Source organism: Pyrgilauda ruficollis, unplaced genomic scaffold (genome assembly GCF_017590135.1).
Source record: "Pyrgilauda ruficollis isolate IOZ18807 unplaced genomic scaffold, ASM1759013v1 scaffold37, whole genome shotgun sequence".
Classification (NCBI taxonomy): Eukaryota; Metazoa; Chordata; class Aves; order Passeriformes; family Passeridae; genus Pyrgilauda; species Pyrgilauda ruficollis.
The window spans coordinates 16,644,160-16,666,406 of record NW_024525156.1 but is presented as its reverse complement, the minus strand read 5'-3'; the positions used below and the strand labels follow the sequence as shown (position 1 = coordinate 16,666,406).

The 22,247-nt window shown below is 41.1% G+C and overlaps 2 protein-coding genes across 3 annotated transcripts; both read right to left on the bottom strand.

The window, feature by feature from the left end:
- Positions 1–5,142: 5,142 nt before the first annotated feature.
- Positions 5,143–13,488, bottom strand: LOC121358082 (heterochromatin-associated protein MENT-like). 2 transcript variants are annotated; one of them, XM_041475964.1, is made up of 9 exons: positions 13,434–13,488; positions 11,896–11,943; positions 10,483–10,659; positions 10,053–10,139; positions 9,526–9,663; positions 8,881–8,998; positions 8,040–8,182; positions 6,806–6,973; positions 5,143–5,767 (listed from the first exon to the last, which is right to left on the bottom strand). In XM_041475964.1, exons 3-9 carry the CDS (start codon positions 10,648–10,650, stop codon positions 5,354–5,356), a joined length of 1,236 nt encoding a protein of 411 aa, XP_041331898.1. In that variant the 5' UTR covers positions 10,651–10,659; positions 11,896–11,943; positions 13,434–13,488; the 3' UTR covers positions 5,143–5,353. The 2 variants fall into 2 exon arrangements, with proteins under 2 accessions (XP_041331898.1, XP_041331897.1); XM_041475963.1 differs by lacking the exon at positions 13,434–13,488 and having other exon boundaries at positions 11,896–11,990.
- A 1,347-nt stretch (positions 13,489–14,835) lies between these two features.
- On the bottom strand, positions 14,836–22,092 carry LOC121358080 (serpin B10-like). The gene is made up of 8 exons (XM_041475962.1): positions 21,926–22,092; positions 20,674–20,851; positions 19,576–19,689; positions 17,836–17,970; positions 17,349–17,466; positions 16,828–16,970; positions 16,098–16,253; positions 14,836–15,257 (listed from the first exon to the last, which is right to left on the bottom strand). Exons 2-8 carry the CDS (start codon positions 20,839–20,841, stop codon positions 14,853–14,855), a joined length of 1,239 nt encoding a protein of 412 aa, XP_041331896.1. The 5' UTR covers positions 20,842–20,851; positions 21,926–22,092; the 3' UTR covers positions 14,836–14,852.
- Between the last annotated feature and the right edge of the window lie 155 nt (positions 22,093–22,247).

Sequence of the window (22,247 nt, the reverse complement as noted above, 5' to 3'; positions counted from 1 at the left end):
TCCTATATCTGTACTTTGTAAATTATCCACTCTCAGTAGGCCTTTTGGGCATTCGTTAAAGATGAGTTCTCTTGCAGTTATTGCTAGTAATAAGCAGCAGAATTTAAAATCAGTGTTAGACTAAGTCTAATTATGGATTTTTGCTCTGCAAAAAATCCTATTCAGCTTTGTTGCCTAGGAAGAAAATGAGACCAAGTATCACATCTGTTGCAATAGAACTGTAAAGACAGGACCATAAATAACACCTGAAAAGTGGGGGTTTTGTGCCTGTTTCTGTTGACAAAATAAAACCTTTAAAATATGGATGCATTTGCATTGCAGTTAGAAAGAGTGGGGGTTTATATGTCCTTGTCTTGTATACTAACACTGTACACCAACACTGTCAATTTTCTTGGCTTTATTAATGTAACCTATGTCTATTATTTCTGCTTTTCATGAATTCCATCTACCACAGACGTGCCAAGGATTATTTTATGAATCTGAGATTGGTACTGGAACACAAAACCCCCATTTTTCATTGTAGGATAAACTGAAAGCATGTTAATAGGTTGCATTTTGACAAGCATGGAGTCACTAAGTGACAAGCAGTCCATGCTTACCACATCTTTGTGTTGAGGCTTGCTCTATCAATTTCCAGTAAGTACTTATTTCTTTAGTTTTCAAAGTTACTGTGACTTTTCAAAGAGGAGTTTGTGGAGCTGAAGTTGCAAATTTTGATGATACAGAAAAAAACCTAAGGCTTCTTGAAAACAGTTATTTGGAAATGCAGTCACGTTGCACCTGTAACTTGACTAATGCCTTACAGGATGTAGCAAAGAAGGAACCAGACTCTCCCCAGAGGTTCCAGTGAGTTTTGCATGGCCTGGTTTTTGATAGCAAGGGGGTCACAGAGGTGGTTCCTGTGAGAAGCTGCCAGAAGCTTCCACCATGTCCAACAGAGCCATTCCCTGATGGCTCTGAAGATGGACATGCTGCTGGCCAAAGCTGAGAGAGGTTGGTAACGCCTCTGTGATAACATATTTGAGAAGAAAATCAAAACAAAATGCACACGGTTTTCTTTCTAACCAGAGGAGAGGAGGAGGGGAGAACATGTGAGGGAAACAACATGGAGACACCAAGGTGGGCAGTGGAGAAGGAGGGGGACGAGGTGCTCCAGGCACCAGAGCTGAGATTCCTCTGCAGGCTGTGGTGAGACCATAGTGAAGCAGCTGTGCGCCTGCAGCCTGTGGGGATCCATGGGGGATGCAGAGATCCACCCACAGCCCATGGTGGAGGTGCTCATGCAGTAGTGGGTGGATGTCTGGAGGAGGCTGTGATCCAGTGGGAGACTCAGTGGAGAGAGGGGGCCCTGCTTCCAGGCTGGAGCAGCCTGGCCTTGGAGGACTGCACCCCGTGGAAGGATGACTCACACCACAGCAGGTTTGGGAGGACTTCGGCTTGTGAGAGTGGACCCATGCAGGAGAAGTTCATGGAGAACTGTCTCCAGTGGGAGGAACCCCATGGTCTCACAGGGGAAGGACTCCTCTCCCTGAGCAGCAGAAGAAAACCCCGGGTGATGAACTGACCAAAGCCCCCATGCCCTACCTCCCTGCACTGTTGATGGGAAGGAGAGGGGAGGTGGGGGAAGAAATGGTGTTTTAAGGGCTTATTTTATTTCCTATTATCCTCCTCTAATTTGGCTTAGAGGGGGCCCTGCTTCCAGGCTGGAGCAGCCTGGCCTTGGAGGACTGCACCCCGTGGAAGGATGACTCACACCACAGCAGGTTTGGGAGGACTTCTGCTTGTGAGAGTGGACCCATGCAGGAGAAGTTCATGGAGAACTGTCTCCAGTGGGAGGAACCCCATGGTCTCACAGGGGAAGGACTCCTCTCCCTGAGCAGCAGAAGAAAACCCCGGGTGATGAACTGACCAAAGCCCCCATGCCCTACCTCCCTGCACTGTTGATGGGAAGGAGAGGGGAGGTGGGGGAAGAAATGGTGTTTTAAGGGCTTATTTTATTTCCTATTATCCTCCTCTAATTTGGCTTGTAATAAATTCACTTTGTACCTCTAAGCCAAGCCTGTTTTGCCCTTGGAGGTTTTTTCCCCAGTCCTTAGCTCAAGTCATGAACCCTTTGTCAATTTTTTTTTTCCATTTCTCTGCTTAGCTGTGGCAGGGGAGGGTGGGTGAGTGACTTTTGTGGGTGCCTGGCATTTGGCCAGTGTCAAACCATGACAGGTGACAAGAGGCAATGGGCACAGGCTGAAAACATGAAGTACAATCTGAACATAAGAGAAGATGGAGATGGTCACTTATGAGGATGGTCAAACACTGGTATGGGTTGCCAAGACAGCTTATGTATCCTCCACCTCTTGGTGGAGACAGGTATTCAGAATCCAGCTGGATATTGGCCTGTGCAACCAGCATCAGTTTAGCCTGTTTGCATAGTGGGTGGGACCAGATGATCTCAAATAGCCACTTCTACCCTGACAATTCTGTTTCTGGAAGGGTTAGCCTGACCTGAGAGCCAGATGCTGGTTAGCATGACAATAATGCAGGGAAGCACAAATGAAGCATCTCCAGTGTTGCTTGTAGATGACCTCTGCAGCTCTGGATGGGTTCCTTTTCTTCTCTTTCACACTTTTCACTTGTATTCCAAGTCATACACTGGAATGTGTACTCTTCAAGGAAAGCTGAAACTGGGAGTGGCTTGGTAGCCAACCTAGCCTGTTTGACCTTTTGCATCTCTCACCCGCTGGCAGTCACTGTGCTGTAGTGAGAGAGAGCCTCAGAGGTTCTGTTTTCACTCTTCTTGTTTTTCACAGCCTTCACTTATGTGTTCTTCCACACCTAAAGAACAAACTTCTCAGTAAAGCCGAGTCAGTAGCACATATCTGGGCTGCACTGAGTAGGCCCTGAGGGACAGACAACTAAATCCTGAACTGTGGCTTACAGGCAAAGGAGGGCACTGATTTTAGAAGCAGCATTTTGTACAAGGAAGAAGATGTGGATATACTTTGTTGAAGGGAGATGTATTTCCAAATAGAATACCTTCTGGGGAGGTGGAACAAGTTGTAATTATAGGTGGAATTTTGTTGAGAGGAAATGCTTTTATGATACCTCCCTCCTGCATTCAGATCCTGTTTTCTTACATAATGTTCTCTGACACATAATTGGACTACCACAATGGCTGCAAAATTTTATGCTATTCCTTATGACCACAGGGATAGCACAACTGCTGCCCTCCCAAGCTGTCAGAGGGACCTGATGCTGCCAGTACAGTATAGCTTGTTCATTATTGTACATGGATAAGAGGGGTGTGTGGAGGGTTCATTTTTTTCACATTGCTTGTTCACTCTTGAATATGGTCAAAAAGGATATTTGGAAGGTGCTTCTCGGGATTTTCTCTGGTTGAGATGATCGCAAGGTGTGTTAAAAGTCTTTTTTCCCCAACCCAGCTGTCCGAGAAGAAATCAGAAGTCTTCGGCTGTCGTTCTCAAGGTTGTTTATTATTTTTTATCTAAAACCTTTTCTGTCTGGCCTGCCAAGGTCTGTTCTGCAGGTCAGTCTGAGGCACACTTCCCCACCCCCGGGCTGGTGTTGTCTTTTATACTACAAACTATGTATTCGATATTTACAGTTATGTTCCAATACCTATCACCTATGTTAGACTGTGACTTTCTATTCTAAACCAATCCCAAAATGCCACTATCACCAACAAGGTGGAGGTGAGGAAGAAGAAAAAAGAACAGTACAATGCCCAAATCCCTCCATCTTGTCTCCCTAGACCCCCATAGTAAAATTCTTCAAAATTCCACCTTTCACCCTATGACAACTACTGTTATGTTACTTAAACTTTTGTGACTTGTAATTCTTCATATAGAGTTGGTAATTTGCTCCATGGGTTAAGATCGGATTCCCAAGTGTCTTTGGCTTCCTGCCAGAGTCTCCGAGCCCCTGCCAGGATTTTGAGCCATTCAGGGCATCCAGAGAGATGTCCTGAGTTCCGACAGGTGCTATTCTGAGCCATAGCCCCTGGTCGACTCCTTATTTCTAGTGTGTTGTGAAAGGTATGTTTGTAAATGCCTAGGATGACATGCAGAATAACAGTGTTTGGAGGAGGCCTATTTGAAACCTAGTGAAAATAAGACACAGGTGTGTTAAAGTTTCTCAGCTTTGTCAATTGGGATGATGTGGTGGATGATTTGGAATGACAAGAATGGAAACATGCTCCAGCTGTGCAGAGTGCAGGATGCATAAGAGAATCAAGTAACTCAGTGTCTTGATAAACACAAACACAACTTCAAGTTTATTTATATTTTTAAATGCAGCTCATGGTAAAATAATAAGTAAAGCATCAATCAAAATCAAAATTTCACTGGGTTTCTGTCAATCCACGAATATCTTTGCTGAGATGCACTCATAAGGTACAAATCAAACATTGGTCAATATTACAGGTGGCAAGGAAGCTTTGTAGATATTAAACAGGAAACAGGTATAATTAAGTAAAATTAAAAAGAGGAAGCAGACCTAAATTCTAACAGGTTTAAATGGTGGCAAGAAGGCATGTTGCTAATAGTTTTCTTATCATTTTTGCTGGTTAGAAATCTCAGCAACCTTAAACTAAAAAATTTAGAAAATGAGGAAAAAATGCAGTGTGATTAGAAGTCAGCAATTTAATATTAAGGGTTGGACAAATTTTCCTCACAGCCTTACTTTTTTAGAAAGCTGAAAGAGAAGGAAAGAATGAATGTGATGTGCCTATATACATGTGGTGAGGCAGGGGATGGTAAGGGGCATTCTGAGATTATTCTGTATTTGTATTAAATTTTGTTAATTTCCAACAGTCATTGAAATTTGAAATTAAGGTTATGAAATAGCATCGTAGTACAAATGCAGATTTCCCAGTGAGGAAAAGAGAGCAAAAGAGAGCATACAGATTTCTACAAGTTTGTGGGTTGTTTTCGGGGTTCTTTTCCTCTCTGCGAGAGTCAAGAGAATGAACTGCATTTCCCTTGAAGTCAGCATTTGACACAAGGCTAGATGATGGCCTGTGTGCAGAGAGCTTTTATGACTCCACCTTACTTTTAAACAACAAAGCCAGAAGAGCAGATATGATAAAAGCAAGCAAAATTATGTGTTTTTTTAATCTGGTTAGGACTGTCTCGTTAGGACAATAGAAAGAAGCAGTAGAGGGATGTTCTTTGGTGACACAGGATGTTTTCTGTTTGCTGCCTTCTTTGAGGGGGTTGGGTAGAAGGAAAAGAGCAGGCACTTCAGTATGGCTACATGGCTTAAAGATTGTAGTACCTTAGTTCACATTTTTTTTCATTGAACAGTGAACCTTGGTTGCTGTCTGAGAGTAAGTAATAATTCATTCTAGAGGAGAGCAGAATCTACCAAAAAAGAGGATGCTCTTGGACTTGTTGTGTCTGATGAAGAAGTAGAAAGGGTGGTCAACCCTAAATTTCAGAGCATGACTAACATGGGCACTTGCTAGTTCTATAATGACAACAGTAGCAGCAGCTGCCTCGGTGCCCTTCTCATCAACTGCAACAAAAGACTTGTGGAAAACTTTGGAGATCATCACTTTATCCTTCTCTGTCATTCCGCTGAAGTCAGCATTGCTGCTGAAGGCACTGCGCATTCCCATCCTGATCAGATTATCGCTGAGGTCATATCTCTCTTCCATTTTGAATTTAGGTAGGTACAGATCCACAAGAGTCTCGGTCATCTTCTTGGAATCGGTCCATTCAGACAGCTTCTCATATGTCAGTTCTCTTTCCAGCTATCATTTAAGAAAGAGAAGGAATTTGGTGTTTGCAGAGAAAAACAATTCATTAACTATGAATTGATCAATTTTATGGCATTGTAATGAATTGAACATTTTAAATAGCAAATGTAACATTTAGCTGAAAGCATTAAATGGAAATTGGTTTTACTAATGATCAGAGACAAGGTGCACAACAAGTATTTGAGTCTTAATGCTGCAAAGTTTTGTGCAGTGCCCTTTCCAAATTCATTGCAAAAGAGAGATGGGAAGGGCGTTCAACAGCTGCCATCCCCCATGGTAGTTCTTTCCTCTCTTTTAATTCAGTCCTGATGTGACTAAAATTGCTGTGTGGCACATGATTTGGTCCAGTTCTATAAAAACAGGTGTTAAAATTATTGCATATATTTCCTTGATAGCTTTGAAACAAAGTGCTTCTGCAAAGTCTTTCACTGCCACTCTGTATCCTGGGCACTATGCCACCAGGGTTCAGCTCAGATCAAATGGAGGAAAGAAATGAATAGTATAGACTCCAAGAATTTAACAATTTTGGAATTATAGTAACTACAGTAGCAGATCTCGTTGTTGTAGCAAATGCAGTCTCACCAAAATCCTAGTTTTTTATCGAGCAGACAAATAGTGAGAGGGGAAAGGGGGAAAAGAGTGAGAACAGTATGGAAATAGACTTCCAGGCCCTGGAGAAAAGGTGTCAACTCAGGAACAACCTGTGACTTCCTGTGTGGTGGTGTCTCTCCTGAAGGTGTGAGGAAGGGAGATTTAACCCTTACAGGTCATGTAAAATTGGGTGTCAATCAAGGGGACTCTTGAAGAGCTGAGCATCTGATTATGCACAGTGTTGCCTGTCTTCAGTTGCTGCCAAACTAAGGGCACTCTTATGGAAGAATTTTATTGGGATTAGATAAGTATTAAAAAAAATTAATTCAACTGGTGGAGGAGGTCAAACAGCATGATAGCACATCCTCAGAAAGGGAGATATTATTGTCAGCCTGCCCTTCTTTTTTTTAATGACTGAGCACTAATACAAAATGGTTGTACCTGTTCGAGACCCGTAGTGTTGTCTTTGATGTCATCAGGAAGGATGATGAACATACTGAGTTCACGTTTCACATATGGCAACTCAATCATTTTGGAATTCATTGTTTCCATGATGAGAACTGGAAATGTTTTTCTCATGTACATCATCTTTACAGGCTTGGTCTTGTTCTGGAAAGTATTTTTTATATGTAAGAAATCATTCATTGAATGTAAGGGTGATGATGTCTCAGTGCAGTCCAGGGAGAGGAGATTTTATAAACTTTTAAAACTGATTTGTCATCCTTTTTCCAAAGCTTTTCTTGACTGGACAACATTGCTTATCTTGGTGTCTGTCCCAAAGCTTTTGTAGGGGGCTGAACAGAGATCTTTTTCTCTTCTCCCCAAAAAATGCCTAAGGAGGAAGAGAGTTAGAAATGTCTGCAAGGATTAGGGGCATGGAGCAGGTGTGGGCAACACTCTGGCAGAAAAACAGCTGTGGTTTAAGAGGATGAGTGTTGTGCAGCTTATCAGTGGTCTCCTCTCTCTGAGGAGATAAAAGGTGATCAGCTGATTGCTTGACAAAAGATAACACTAGTGTCAGAGCAAAAGGGCTCATGATGCGAGGAGTTCCTGGGAAGCAGTCACGTTGTTAGGGTTATGTAACTTCTATTAACATCTGTATACCTTCATTCAAAGAAGCAGACCATGTGTACATGCTAATCATAGGGCAGAAGGTACACTTTGTGGAAGTTGCACAGAGTTCTTTAACTGTGAATTCATTAACATCTCTTCTGGATTCATGCCATTAACATTGCTTCTAGCCTCACACAGCCATGCACCAGTTCAGAGCACCCTGTTGCAGCTGTGTTTGAGCAGGAATGATTGTGCCCAGCCTGGTTGCACAGTGCAGAGGTCTGGTGCTGTACTCATCCCTGACATGCCATGTAGTTCCTATCCATGAAGCCTGGACTCTCAAAATTATGTTTTCACAATTTAGTCAATTTTAGCACTGCTTTACTGAAAAGTTTTAAATGTCTGTAGTGATTTTGGAAACAGTAGCTGTTACCTGGAGCTCACTAAGATTTGCCTGAGCACATCCTAGTGTTTCAGTGAGCTGAGAACTGACAAATTTTGTTGCAACCAGCTTTTCACAGGGTCTAGTTACCACAGGGCTACCTAAAAGACTTATGAAATGGAAAAATTTCAGCAATAGCTGTTGTGACCAGGTTGTTTACAATAAGAAGGAGGAACTTACCTTGCTCAGTCGGAAGGGTTGCAGCTGTGTATCTTCTGCCTTAAATTTCACTTCCCATTCTGCCTTGAAGTAAATGGCATTTATCAGGATCAGCTTGGTGGAGTTTGTCACGTCTTGTGGACCCAGCAAATTCTTGATTTTTCCTTTTGAAAGCACAAGAGTCAGGTTTCATTCCAGCATAGCACAGTGAGGACATTTTGATCAGTTTTTCTCTCAGTTCAGCTTCTTAGTAAAAAGTCCATGCCTCAATGCCCTGCTCCCTAAAATGCTCCCCCAAGATAAATCAATGCAATTCTTTACACTCTCCAAAGCTTTTTCCTGACCTGTCCTCCTGACTGACAGGGATTTACTTTGTCTTCCAAAACTGTCTCAGCTTCATGGCAAGCAGCTAGAAGCAGCAAACTTCACTGACTGGTTACACGAGGTAGAAGGAGGAGCCCCTCTGCCCAGTGCAGAGTGGTACAGCAGGGCAGGCATCCCTCCTGCCCTGGAGCACTCTGGTAGGCAGAGGTGTCTCTCTCCTCTGTCTGCTCTGCCAGTGGTGCCTAGGTGCAGCACCAGGGCACATTTGTGCTGCAGACCAGCTGCTTCAGAGCACAGTGCAGTCAATGGGAATCTCCTCAGGGAGCTCAGTGAGGTCCAGATCAGATGTTTGAAGCTGCTTAAGTGTGCTGCTCTTTCTCTGCCCTCCCACCACATCTCTGCTCACTGCCCACATCCACATCAGAAGGCATGACCTGGCTGCTGCAGTAGCACCTGGGGAAGCAAGGGCACCTGCCCAGAGGAAACGGCAGACTGGCTTTGTGGAAGAGCAAAGGTGTTGGGGTTGAGCCCAGCTTACCCTCAGTTTGTTTTTCAACCCAAGTGTTGATTTTCTTTCCTGTCTGTTCTGGTGCTGTCTTAAAGTTAACCTTTTGTGGCTCTGCTTTGTAGTAGTTCTTACTGAGCTGTATGTATGTCTGAAAAATAATAAAAAAGTGAGCAAAAAAATTCTGTACTAGAGAAATATACTATTTTTAGTCCCAAAAGGAAGTTGTTAGCTCTTATACTTGATAGATTATTGGACCTAGAGGACTGTAGGATATTGCTTGTTACTTTGTGCTGGACTGTGGGTTAACAAGTAAGAAATAACCAAAGAACAGAAGTTTCACATATTTTGTTCCAAGATTTATCTGGAGAAGTGATGAAGGCTGCGCACATCCTATGGATGTGCTTATTTTAATTTCTCATTTACAGTTTTGTATATTGGGAGTTCCAATACTAAAGGCACATTTCATGTAAGGGAATCCCTGCAATACAGTCAAAGGGCAATGCATCCTCAAATTCTGTGAGCAGACAGATATTTTCCAGTTAAGGTTATCACTAAAGTCCCAAGCTCCTATTTGCAGTATTGAAGGTCAGCTTCCAACCTGTTCTATTAATGGCAAGTAATTAAAAAGAAAAATATTTTTCACCTTTTCTTCCTCTTCCCTGGGATTTAACTTACAGGCAATAATAGGAAGGTTTTTTCCACATAAATGCGGTTGGCACTTTTCAGGGAGTAGGTGCTTCTGGGTTTGTTGATGGCAGTCAGGAGCTTCTTGAAGCCAGAATGGATATCTGCAGCTTGATTGTTCTCAGGATCCTTGGAAAAAGAGACCAAACATTCAGCAATTTCATTTTTGCATGAAGCTTTCAAAACATGCTAAGCAATGTATATAGGAGAGGGATTTGTGTTCCTCTTCCTTACTTTTTATTTTCCCAAGTTTACCATCACTGCAAATTTGCAGAGCTCTGTCCATGACTGGATTAACCGAATTGTCATATAACAAACCTTCCAGACTATCCCAGTGACTCGTCCTTTCAGTTTCTGAGAGTCTGAGTGAGTGAAAGGAACTGAACATCATCCTGTTGTGAAGTATGGTTTGTACTTTAAAGAGGAGTGCAGACAATAAATGCTGGACTCCTAAAGCTGTATCTGGACATTTTGATTCTGCAGGGTCTTTATAATGGAATTTCAGCTCAAATAGATACCAATTTTCTTCTCTTTGGTCTCCCCCGAGAAGGTCTGGCCACAGAAGAAGAAGCTTCAGCTCCTGCTCCCACAGTGAAATGAAGGACCTGCAAGCAGAGTTTTCAAAGATCAGAAATAGGCATGAAGGACCTTGTGAGACTTCAAGTCAAATGGGGATCAAATGGTTGTCATGTTTCTCTCCTTGTGATAACTCACTGTGCTGTCTGCTGCTTAGGTGTCTAATCAAAGGGATGCTGAAGCTGGAGTGACAATAAATCCCATGGAATAACAATGAGTTGCACCATCCCCCACCCAGACCACCAACACTGTGCTCCTATCTACATGCTGTAAGGCAGAACTCCCTTCCACAGCTGTTTCTCCCAACAACAGGAATGTGTTTGTGCAAATCCAAATGGTTCTCCCCACGATAATAGTACAAAAGTAACCTACCTCTGCCATCTCAGTTGCTGTAGTTCCTTTTGCTCCCAGGTATGTCAGAGCCAGAGCAGTTGATATGCTCCAAGGGGAGAAGAAAATATTTTTTCCTTTGTTGTTCTCATTCAGCTTGTTGAAAAGATCAATGGTAAAGTTGCCAACTGATGTGGAGACCACTTCCATTTTTACAACCTGGAAAGAGGCAACAGACAGAATTGTACTCTTTGAGTGTTTAAATTTTTGTACACAGTACCCTTTAGTGAGAAATGTTGCATGTGCAAGACATTCCATTTAAACCACTAAAACTAATAGCATAGGTGTATGTTTATCTTGCACACAGATACTGTTTGCCACCTGTTAGGAGCACCAGTTTCTTTTAGGTTTTTTCCCTCTACAGCTGCAGTTTTCTTTGTGATTCTTTCTGCCTTTGATTTCCAAATTTGTAACCTCTGTATTTCTTTTCCTTTTTGTCCTTAACTAATGATTTATCAAAGCAACATTCCTAGGGCAATTTATATGCATTTTTTGTGCATTGTTTCACAACATTTTTTTGAGTTTCCCACTACTACATTTGGATCTGTGTAGAATTGACAGCTGATATTGCAAAAGGATTTAGGCAAAATTTTTAGGCTCATTTGCTTTTTCTGGCCAGCAACCTATTCTGAGTAGTTTCATGAACAGCAAAGCTGTTGTTTCCATGTAGACTTATGCAGTTTATTCATTGTGTGCATCTACCACCCCATCTGTATGTTCCAGCAATTTTGTTTTCCCCAGAAGCTGCCAGATGCCTTGAGGTTATGAGTGCTCCAGGCTTTAAGATATCTACCCAGTAATAGATGCCTCATGTAATTTACCACTCAAGAGACCAGAAATGCTTAGATTATTGTTGTTATTGTATCTATGGAATGAAGCAACAAAAATTGTGGGGCAATCTCTGAAGTCTGCAGATATTTATGAAGTGTTTGGTTTCCAAACAACTACATTCTTTCTGGCAGTCAGTATGCCCTCAGGACCATGTCTGTACCACAGAGTGATTTTCTTTCCTTGGAGAACACAACCAAGAGAGCATCAGGATGGGAATTTCTGTTTTCAGCTAATGAATACTCCTCTGAGTCTCTGGCCTGATAATGTGCAGTGCTGTGCCTTCATCTGAAGTACGCAATTCTTTTATTAAAATGAAGATTTTACTTGTAATGCAGTCGCTGCCCTAAGAAAACTTTCCTGCTTGTGAATAATTCTGCCCCAAATTAGCAGTTTTCTGTAGGCTTACAGCATTATTTTCTGTAATGGTTGACATTTACAAAAACACAAGGCAAGAATAATGCATTATAACACAGGTATATTATCATTTATCCATACAGTCACACATGACACAGATTGATTTTTAAAAACACCATAAAATTTACTTAAATTGATTTAAATATTTACCTTTAATCCCGTGAGAGAGAAGACTTAGTTCTTGTCCTCAGTCAGGTCCTGCATTTGTGTGTTAAGCAATTTTTAAATTAGGTAGCATGGTACTGCTTGCCCCTCCCTTTCCTTTTTGTCTACATCCAGGTTGTTTCCACCTATCCAAAGTTCCTTTCTACCACATCCCCAAAAGATCTTACAAAATTTTAGCCTTTTTGTTGACCTGGTCACTTTTCAGGTTTAGAGATTTCAAAAGGACAATGGAATTAAAATCTCAAGTCTGTTGTTGCACCACAATAGCTTACTGACAGGATAGCAAAGCAAATTGCTGATTCCAAAGGTTTTCTGGTGTTGTGGAGATAACTGCTGTGTTGTTTGAAATAAATGACTTTTTAAAAGGTTGCACAATACTTGATTTTAGTTTCTGGACTAAGAATTTATTTTATTATTTTATTTATTTAAGCAGATATTGAGGGTCTGATTCTCCTCTCTGTGACTCCTGAGTTTCAAATACAGTATCTCAGCATAAAACACCAAGTTTAGTGATTGAACTGGAGACTGGGAGCCCAGCTTCAGACTGAAGATCATTAGGAGCACAGACAGCGGCAAAGCTGTGAAGGAGGGTAAGGGATGGACACTCCACTGGTTGTGTTTGTGAAGAAATCTCATTGCAGTCATGGCTGGGAATCATTTGAGACAAACACTGCAAAACCCTGAGTTAGTGCACAGTAAGGAGGAGGGCAAGAATTGAAACAACCCTGCTGGGAGGGCTCAAGCAAAGACAGAGAGAAACAAGAAAGGTAAACATGGCACAAGAGCTGTCATTTTGAAGTCCCAGAAGAGAGGCAGTGATGGAAGAAGAACAAGGTGATAACAACTCTAAAACTCTAGAGGGCAGCGGAAGGTGCAGGAAAGGAAGGAAATTGTACTGTTTGCTAAGCATTTTTCTGCAAGCCTGATTACAGGAATACAATGGGTCAAGAATTTTAAAAAATGTCAAAAATCAGTGTTGTGCAAGGCAGTGAAGAAATGTCAGAAATTGAACAAGTGCTAGTTTTAGTATGGTGAGTAAGTCCTCCAGAAATCTGGATAGGAGAAAAGTCAACTGAATGGTTAGGTGGTGAGAAAGACCAAGCCAGGAGATTCCCATGTCCCAAAGACATATGCTGTGAGCAAGGTAGTTGCCTTTGCTAGTCAAGATGCAAGGAAGCCATACCGGATGAGAAAGGGAGATGGCAAGGCAGAGTGGCTTTTGACAAGAGAGAAAAAACCCCACAGATATTAATTGAAAGGGACATCCAGAGATCAACCTCCTGCTTGGAGCAGGGCCATTAGTAGATAAGGTTAGCAACAGCCCTTCCAAGGATGAGGATTCCACAACATTTCCAGCACTGCTGTTCACCCTGGGAAAAGGTTGTTCCCTAATGTCCAGCTCACTTTTAATGTGTTGTGGCCACTGCCACTCAGTAATGATATGGCACTGCCAAAAGGACATCAACTGTGTCATCTTTGCAACCATGCTTAAAATAGTGAAGGAGAGAGAAAAGGTGACTCACATGTCCATGACTTTAAAGGCCTGAGTGAGTTTGTGTTCATGTTGTCATAGTTTTGTTCTTCCTTGGCCTTCCAGGTGTGGCTTTTCTCTCTTTATTCCCAAGGCATATCAGGAAGTGCTTAAGAGGCTTATCCATGGGGACATGCTGCTCTTATATGAGGTGAAGGAGGGCATGGCAGAATTGGACCTGCATGCACAGGGATCCAGTGTCATGTTTCACGACTGAGATAGGCAGAAGGCATTTCTCTTGGGGTTCTGTAGGGGTAGAATAAAGCACGTGCTTCATAACACTTTTCCTGTGTTCCTTCCCATTTGGGAAGCAGAGCCAGAAGGGACCTTGGGAGCAGCTGACCACTTGAATGAAGAGAAAGAATGCAGGGACAGTCAGCAGTCTCTGCCAGGAAAGGGGAGTTCTGCTGTTTCAAGAAAATGTGCTTGTAGCAAGATGCTGTTGCTGTGTGCAAGTCCATTAAGAAACCTGGTCCTTTGCTGTCTCTTGTGAATTCATATAGTCAGGAGCATTCCCTACAAACATGCATGACTGATCGGGAACTCTCTTAGGAGAAAGGGCAGTGACAGGAGGAAATATGACCTGGGAGATTCACATTCATATTCCAGAAAGCGCTTATGGCCATTAGTATTATTTGTATTAGCTTTAGACTTAGTTCTCCCATTTGATCTTGTCTCAAACCAGTGAATAAGTGGCAAAGTAAAATGAGAGCAAAGCAGTACAGTACTAGGCTGGAAATAGTGTTGTAAGGGTGAAAGTTTACAAAGAAGTTTGTGAGGCACATGAGTTTTATTTTCCTAGTTCTATAGTGTTGTTAAATATTTTGCAGTTGCTGTGGGACAGAGATTAGAAAGTACATGTGTTAACACCTTTTCAAGCAAAAAAAAGAAGCACCAGTATCAGGAACAAAGGTGATTTTGCAGGTTTATTTCATTGCCAGTTCTGCCAGACTGCAGAGTTGATAAAAAACTGAGAAGAAGGTGGGTGAGAAGCCTGCCTTGGCGATCAGCATGTGCTGAAACCATTGGAGATGCAGCAGCACTCTGCAAGATTTTCCTAAGTTTTCATCTTCTTAGGTATCAAAACTTTAACTTTACTGGTTGAGCTCAAATCAGTCTCTTCTGAATTGTGGAAGTTCTGGTTCAGAAAGTGCTAAAAAAACACAGTAATGTTCTTCTTTGCGTAATTTGGTACTTAGCATGTAGTGCTAGCATTTTGGGGTTCTTTGGCCAGGAAAATGAGCCAGAGGCATAAATCTGAAGTTATTTTTGATAAATACTCTCTTCTAACATTGAGAGATTTGTCAACAGTACAGGAAAATTGAGAAGTGCACAGGCTATTGAGATGTTCTTTGTGGTGTGTATTTAGTTCATTTTTGTTGTTGCAATAACCTGTTTAGCAATCAAGTTTCTAGGGGGAAGAAAACCTTCCCAAGAAGAGGATAGTCTTGGTCTTGTTGTGCCTGATAAAGAAGAGGAAAGGGTGGTCTGCCAAAAAGATAACAGTAGCACCAAGACTTCGTGATGCCAGCGTTGCCGAACTGGCAGCTGCTGCCTCTGTGCCTTCTTCATTGACTTCCAGGTAACACTTGTGGAAAACTTGGGACAAAAACAGATCACCAGTCTTGGACATCGCTGTGAAATCAGCTTGACCTTCTGTGAAGGCATCTTGTATCCCCATCCTGCTCAAAGTAGACTTGAGGTCATATTTCTCTTCTAACGTGAACCTGGGCAGATAAACTTCCATGTTCATTTTCTCCATTAGTTCTGGATTTGTCCAGGTAGACAAGTTTTCAAAAGTCAATTCTCTTTCTAGCTGCAGTAATTAAAAGGAAAATTAGAAAATTAAGAAATGTTCAAAAACCTGTGCCCTAAGTGCTGTTTTTTCTCTTAAATGGAGAACTTTTCAAGAGGTTTTAAGAGTACAAGAAAAACAGTAATGTAACAGCAGTTTGGAGATCTTTTTAACTAAAGGAGAATGTCATTCTACAGTATATCAATGCAATATTTGAAATGTTCTCTGTAACTGTCAGGGAATATAGCAGAGCTATGATAGTCTGGTTGATTTTCTGTTCCCAGGGCTGTCTTCCCCACATTTTAGAATTCACTGAAAAGAGCTTTCCCTTGCCCCCCACACAACACCTTAAAAATGAAAATTTCTTAAGGGTTTGTTGTCCAAAAGCAGAATCAGGCTTTTTACAGAAGGTGGCAGTGTCCATACATATTGGTTCTGGACATCCTGGCACATAACAGAAGCTGCCGAATTTTTGGTGGGTTTTGTCCAGAATGAAATCATATCTGTCTGATTTGGTGTAGACAGTGGATTAAGCAGGGCTGGTTTTGTGTCCTCGTTTTTGTTCTGCTGGAAAAGAGTCAGTCTTATGGGTTTGGGTTACCTGTTTCCAGGACTTATGAACTTTAGCAACCACAGACATTGGCTGGCTGGCTTTCAAGACTAAGAAATCTAGTCTGAGCTTCAAGAGCTTCGAGCTCACAGTACCAGACCAGATTTGGGATTTGCTTTACCTTGAGCCTGATCAGTATACTCCTTCCTAGAAACGTAACTACAGCCTGGTCTTTTACCTCACACATGCATAAAGTAAGTAAATAATGACACTCTTACTTTTTCACAGTATTTATGTTCTCAATTTCTTACCTTTTGTAAGCCGGAGATGTCACTTGGCAGCAGGATGAACATGCTGAGGTCATTATTGACGTATGGAAGCTCAAGAACATCAGCCTGAACTGATTCTATGTAGTTTAAGTTAAATTTATCCCTCAGGTACATCATGGGCACTGGTTTAGTTGTATGCTGCAACAAATAAAATGGAATGTTTTACATTTGTACTCTGAACAGTAAAAGGACCGAGTTAAAGTAGCACTGTGGAGGTTTATTGTATTTACTCTACAAGCTGCCCAATGTGTCTGAGGCATCCTTATGAGTAGGACACAGAACACAGGATCTTCAGAGGATCCTTGCAAGGCACTGGAAAGGCACTGGGAGGCGTGGCATGCTATCTGAGCTGTCTCAGATGACACCAATTGTAGGAAACTGTATGCCACCCTGATTTGCTGAATGCTAAAAGTGAAAATGTAAAGAACTAACCCATGCACCTCTTTTTTTCCTGCCTTTGCAAAATGGAAGCTTTTTTGAAGTCAGCTTCTGACAATTTACTTGTGCCTCAGAGCCTAGTATGGGTATGCAGTTTTAGTGCTGAAAGTGTTGTGAAATAAATATACTGAATGCATGTATGCTTTAAATAAAATAACTATCCCGCCACATGGATTTAAAGGGTGACAGGATTCCTCCCTCCCCCTCCTCTCCTTCCATCTTTTCCAGGTTTTTCCACCGGCAGTGTAGGAAATAGGGCAGTATATTGCCATACCATGTTTATTCTGAAAGGCCTTTGCCTGGTAGCTGCAGCTTCAAACTTCGTTGCCCAGTTTCCTTTGAAGTAGAGTGCATTTATTAGGACTAGCCTGGTGAGTGAATCTACGGATCCAGGAGGCAGCAGATTCTGGATTTTACCTAGAGAAAACAGATGGACATTCACACATCTGTGCAGTTTCACTGTTTCAGTCTAAGTGCTGGCACAGTTTCTGGGGATATAAACCAGGGAAATTTTAAGTGCTGCCATAGCACTCATCTAGCTTGAGATTATTTGCAAATATTTAGTTACTGGGGTAAGTTAGGGGTATTATTGATTCACAAAGAAGAATAAGCCATATTCCTCACACACTGAGATGGAGGACACTAGTTTTAGTAAGAGCTTGTTGGTAGATGAGTAATTTAGGAAAAGTCTGATTTACCTTTCTGAGGTGAATTGTTTACCTGTCATGGGCCCCTTGGGCACAGAGAAGCCAAAATGACTCCTTTTTGATTTGGAGAGGAGAGGCTGGAACTCACCTTCAGTCTGTTGTTCAACACTGGAATTGATGTCTCTCCTGATTGCATCTGCTTCTCCCACAAAGTCGACTGATTGTGGCTCTGCACCGTAATATCTCTTGGCTAAAAATAAGTATTCCTGCAGTGCAATAGAGACACCTGACTTAGATTTGCAGCCTGCCAATATGAGTACTACTACAGCCAGACATAAAAATTACATGGGCACAAGAACAGTGTTTTCCCAAAGGAACAAAGTATTTTTTTGTGGAAACACTCGATTTAAACATTCTCATCTAACTACATCTACAAATCACTCTGAGATTAGACACACATCCCAAAAAACTAAAATTTTAGTGTCCAAAGTCTAAGGAAAAGTATTGTAGAAAATGTTAAGGATAATAACATAATTTGCAAATGTACCGAAAATATTTAAAAGTATATAGCTTATGTTGCTGTAGGTAGATCATGAAGATTAAATGACACTGCATAATCTGAATAAAAGTCTTACCTTACTGAAAGGCAATGATTTTTCTCCATATAGCTGGTTGACGCTTTTAAGTAGGTAGTTTCTAGTCGGTTGGTTGATTTCAAAGCTGAGTGCTTTAAATCCAGTATGGATGTTATCTGATTTGCCAATCTCTGTCTTGGAGAAAGAGAAACAGAAAGGACATTATTCATCTGTTGTGTAAAAATCCCGGTTTTTTCCTTCACACAGATCCAAGTAAAGTATTTCTCTTCTGGTGATCTGTTACCTATATTACAACAGAAGAGGTGCTCTAAACTGGACAACCATTAAAAGAATAATTTTAAAGTATTAAAAGTTGCAGGTGTGGTATAGACACACATAGACACTCAGTGTGTGGGTATCTTGGAATGCAAGTGTTAAGAACCTGAATTATGTAAAATATTTAAGGGGTTATAAGTGGATATTGTGAAACTTTGGATATCCAGAAAACAAATGTCAGAGAATAATTCTTAAACAATGTGTGAGATTTGGTTCTGTCACTCCCTTAATTTATGAAAATAGTGCTACATGGAAGGCTTGCCACTAAATTTCTTAATGTCTCTCTTAATATTTTATAGTTTGGGCTTTTTTTATGTTTCAGTAATTGCAGTAAATTCTCTATATTGAAGTCACAGGATTAAATAAATGTGGGTTCAGAGTCTCCAATGAGCTCAAGGAAGAAGCTGTGAATTAGTAAATTAAAAATCTGCACCTGTGCTGTATTAATCTCATCATTATATCAGAATCAGAGGCATGAACAGACCCTTAAATCTCCAAAGTGTTAGAACCCATAGCACTACCCATAAGGCTACCCATAGCACTCTGTAATTCTTACAGTGAGGACAAGTATTGCTCATGAGGAACAATCCCTTTCCTGTTCATGCAGTGCAAATGAGATGTTGACATAAGCCCTAAAATAAATCTTCCCACCATGGGATTTGGCTGTGAGATGCAGATCCATTCATCAAAACTAGCAGCAGTTGGGGTTTTGTGGGCAGACTGCAGGGAAACAGCTCACGCCCCTAAAGAATAAGGATAACAGGAAAGAGCAGGGAGAAGAGTTTGATATCACCATCTTTGAATTGTAAACTAGGAAAAAGCCTTTACTGACTCAGAGGGATTACATTTGCTCTTCTGTATTGTTCTGCTATGTTAAATTACATGCAAAACGGGACAAAATGCCTGCCAGTACGGCAAAGGCTTATCTCAGGAATAAAATTATTTCAATTTTTCTTAGATTTATTGCAGAAAACTGGTCTACTTTGGAAAATCCCAACACATAAATTTATATTGTTAACTTCTCAACTGAAATGGAGGCTAATTTCTGAAACATATCTGGAAAAGTTAATGTTCTGGTTTTCTTTGTCTTGATGCTGCAATCAAATATGTGGAAGAGCATCTCTTTTCTTGGGATTAGCTCTCTGAGGTAAGAACTGTAGCTTTTGAATAGTAATTGTTTGAGAAAGAAATCTGTCCTCAGAGTTAAAGGAAAAAGATCAGAAGATCTATTGATCATCAAATGTTAAATTTTGTGAATTTGAGGTTAGATTATGCAATTCTGTGTAAAAGGGGGAAGCATGCAATAAGTGTTGCATTAGGTGAAGGTATCACACAATGCTGCACCAGTTAATTTTGTACACTAAATCTGAGGAAGGCAAACATAAGCAAACACAAATGTGGAAGGAAAATACAGGAGAAAATGTGGCCATGCCCTTAGCTTGATCATCAGTTTGGGTGAGATACCTTCTGGAAACATGCACGTCGATTTGATAGACTTTCTTCTGTTCTGGCATAGACCTGCATTCTTATGGTTGTGGTGACATTTTTGACTCCTTCAGCTTGGTTGAAGTGAAGTACCTGTAGTGGAAAAAGCAATAAGAAATGCAACAATAGAAAATTTGCTGTTTCAGTGACATTTTTCAGTGACATCAAGGGGACTGGTAATGAGGACAGTGAAGCTCAGATTTTATTCTTGTGTCCAGTCCTTACTGAATATGAAATCTTTGTCTAGGTCTCAATGCTCATGTGTACAAAATGGCTTGTGCAAACTAAGCTGAGGGCTGCAGGGCGAAACTCTTACATACCTGGCCTTTGTTGAGGAATCTGCCTGCTTTGAGTTATGCCCTGGGATGACCTGTTAATACCTGGAAAGAGCCAATTACCCCCAGATGGAGTCTACGAAAGGAGAAGTCTTAATGGAGCTCTGCTATGTGTCAAAAGGCCTGAAAAGTGTGCAGGCAGTTCCATGCATTAAATCACTCTCTGGACTTGTTCACCTTAACCAGGATACAAAGGGATGCAAACAACCTTGGAACACTTTTCAGAAGAGCTGAGTCTTTTATTTTGTTTTGTTTTCCCTTCATCCTAACAGAAGATTGCTCCTTTTTTACCTTTCTGGGTCTCTTTTGTCCTATAAATCAGGAGTTACATCACTGCAGAGGGACAACTTCTGCCATAGCAGAAGCAAACTCACAAGCCTCCCTTCCTCCAACAGGAGCTGGGTAGCTGCACTAGGTGTTCAGCAACCATGCATTGGGTCTGTTCTCACTGTCCCCTGATGACACTATGAGCTTTGAACAAGTGTGATTGGCAATGTCAATAAGTAATTTTGCCTGTAAGATACATACCCCAAAGAAAGGGTTGTAGTCTCAACATAGTTTTCCTCTAACCTTGTAGTAGATGTGGATTTATGTTTAGCAAAGTGTAAAACTTGAAATAACTATAGAGGAGAGTCCTCAAAACTCTTTTCCTTGCTTTCAATACAGCAAATTTCTGGCATGGAGGACATTACTCCAAGAAATCAACCCTTTCAGACAACTACTTTTTGAAGCCCAGACTCACCTTTGCCATCTGACCTGCAGTGTTACCTTTGGCTCCCAAATAAACAGTAGCCAGGGCAGATGAAATACTCCAAGGAGAGAACAAAATATTTTTGTCACCATCTTCCTGCAATTGCTGCTTGAAAAAGTCAAGAGCAAAGCTTGTGTTTGCTTTATTCAATGTATCCATTGTCCTGAAGCTGCATGGAAAGACAGAAAAGATGCTATTAATGAACCACTATGATTGGTGTTTGTTTAGAAGATCCTCTTCACTGTTTGAACTTTTTTGTGTTTAAAAGGCTTTCTAAAATTGCTTATGTAAAGAATGAAGAGCATTAACTATTACAAAGTCACAAAGTTTAGCATGTCCTGTTTCAGTGATGGCAACAGCTATCATTTTCAGGGATGAACCAGCCTCTAGCTTTGTTTCATATTTGTTCACCAGGAAATTTATTGCACTGCCCTTGACAGCATCTTGGGGTGATAGTTGATAGCAAATTTTGATTTTTTTGATTACTCAGCAAAGCCTGAGCTAGACACCACTGAGAAACTGTCTCTTAGGACAAATTTTATGCTTCAGTTTGTTCAAAAGCCTTTTGATACTCATCTCTGTAGTAAACAAATACTCTGGTAACAGGAGCAGTCAAATTATTCCTTTAGGTCAATACAAAACTCTCCTTCCTATACTTGAGCAAGCACTGCCCCAATTATTGCATGCTAAGCATCCTGAATTACCTTTCTGACTTTTAAAAATGTTCTGAAACCCTGTCTCACAGCACTAGCCCAGATCCTAGCTTCCCAGTTCTTCTGCAATACAAGCTTTCTGTATTCAGCAGACCACAACAGCCGCTATTTGTTATTTGCCTTGCAGGTTTAGCTGGGGGTTCTAGTCAGGGACTAAAAGCTATTTTGGTTGGTATAAGATGGCATTACAATAAAAGATAGTTTGTGACCCTAGTAGCTTGCAAACCAGGAGCTAAACTGATAATTCTAAGCACTAAATAGTACAAGAACAAATTACCTGACTTAGGCAAACACAATATGCTAGTCAGTGAGCTCTAGAAATTATAGAAGTCTGAACAATAAGTTGTCTTCCTGTATATTTTTAAGACTTTCATCTTCTAGGCTATGCCTGTGCAATCTTAGTTAGTTACTTTCCCCAAGCATTAGTTGTTTCCAGTTCAGATACCTGCTTCCTTTTTTCCTATTTGTCAACAAAGCAACATCAGCCAAGAATAAGTAAAATAAATAGTACCTAGAAGTCATTACAATACCTTGTTTTGTGCAGGGAGAAACACTGCTGCTCTGGGTGTCTCCAAGGTTTCTGCAGTTCACATGGAGGGTAGGATGAATTTATAGTGTGCCTGACCGGTTCTGCAAAGGTTCTTATGACTCATGACTCTGCAATGAAATATGTCCTATAGGCCACATCCCTGTGGAAGAACTGAATCACCTCAGAGTAGGATGTGAAGTGATGGTAAGAATGATACCATAGAAGAATTTTACAAAAGTGACTTCTTAAGTGTTTCTATAAACACTTTTGTGGCAACAGGCTAGTAACAACTTGAACCCACACTACTTTGAACAATCTTTCCT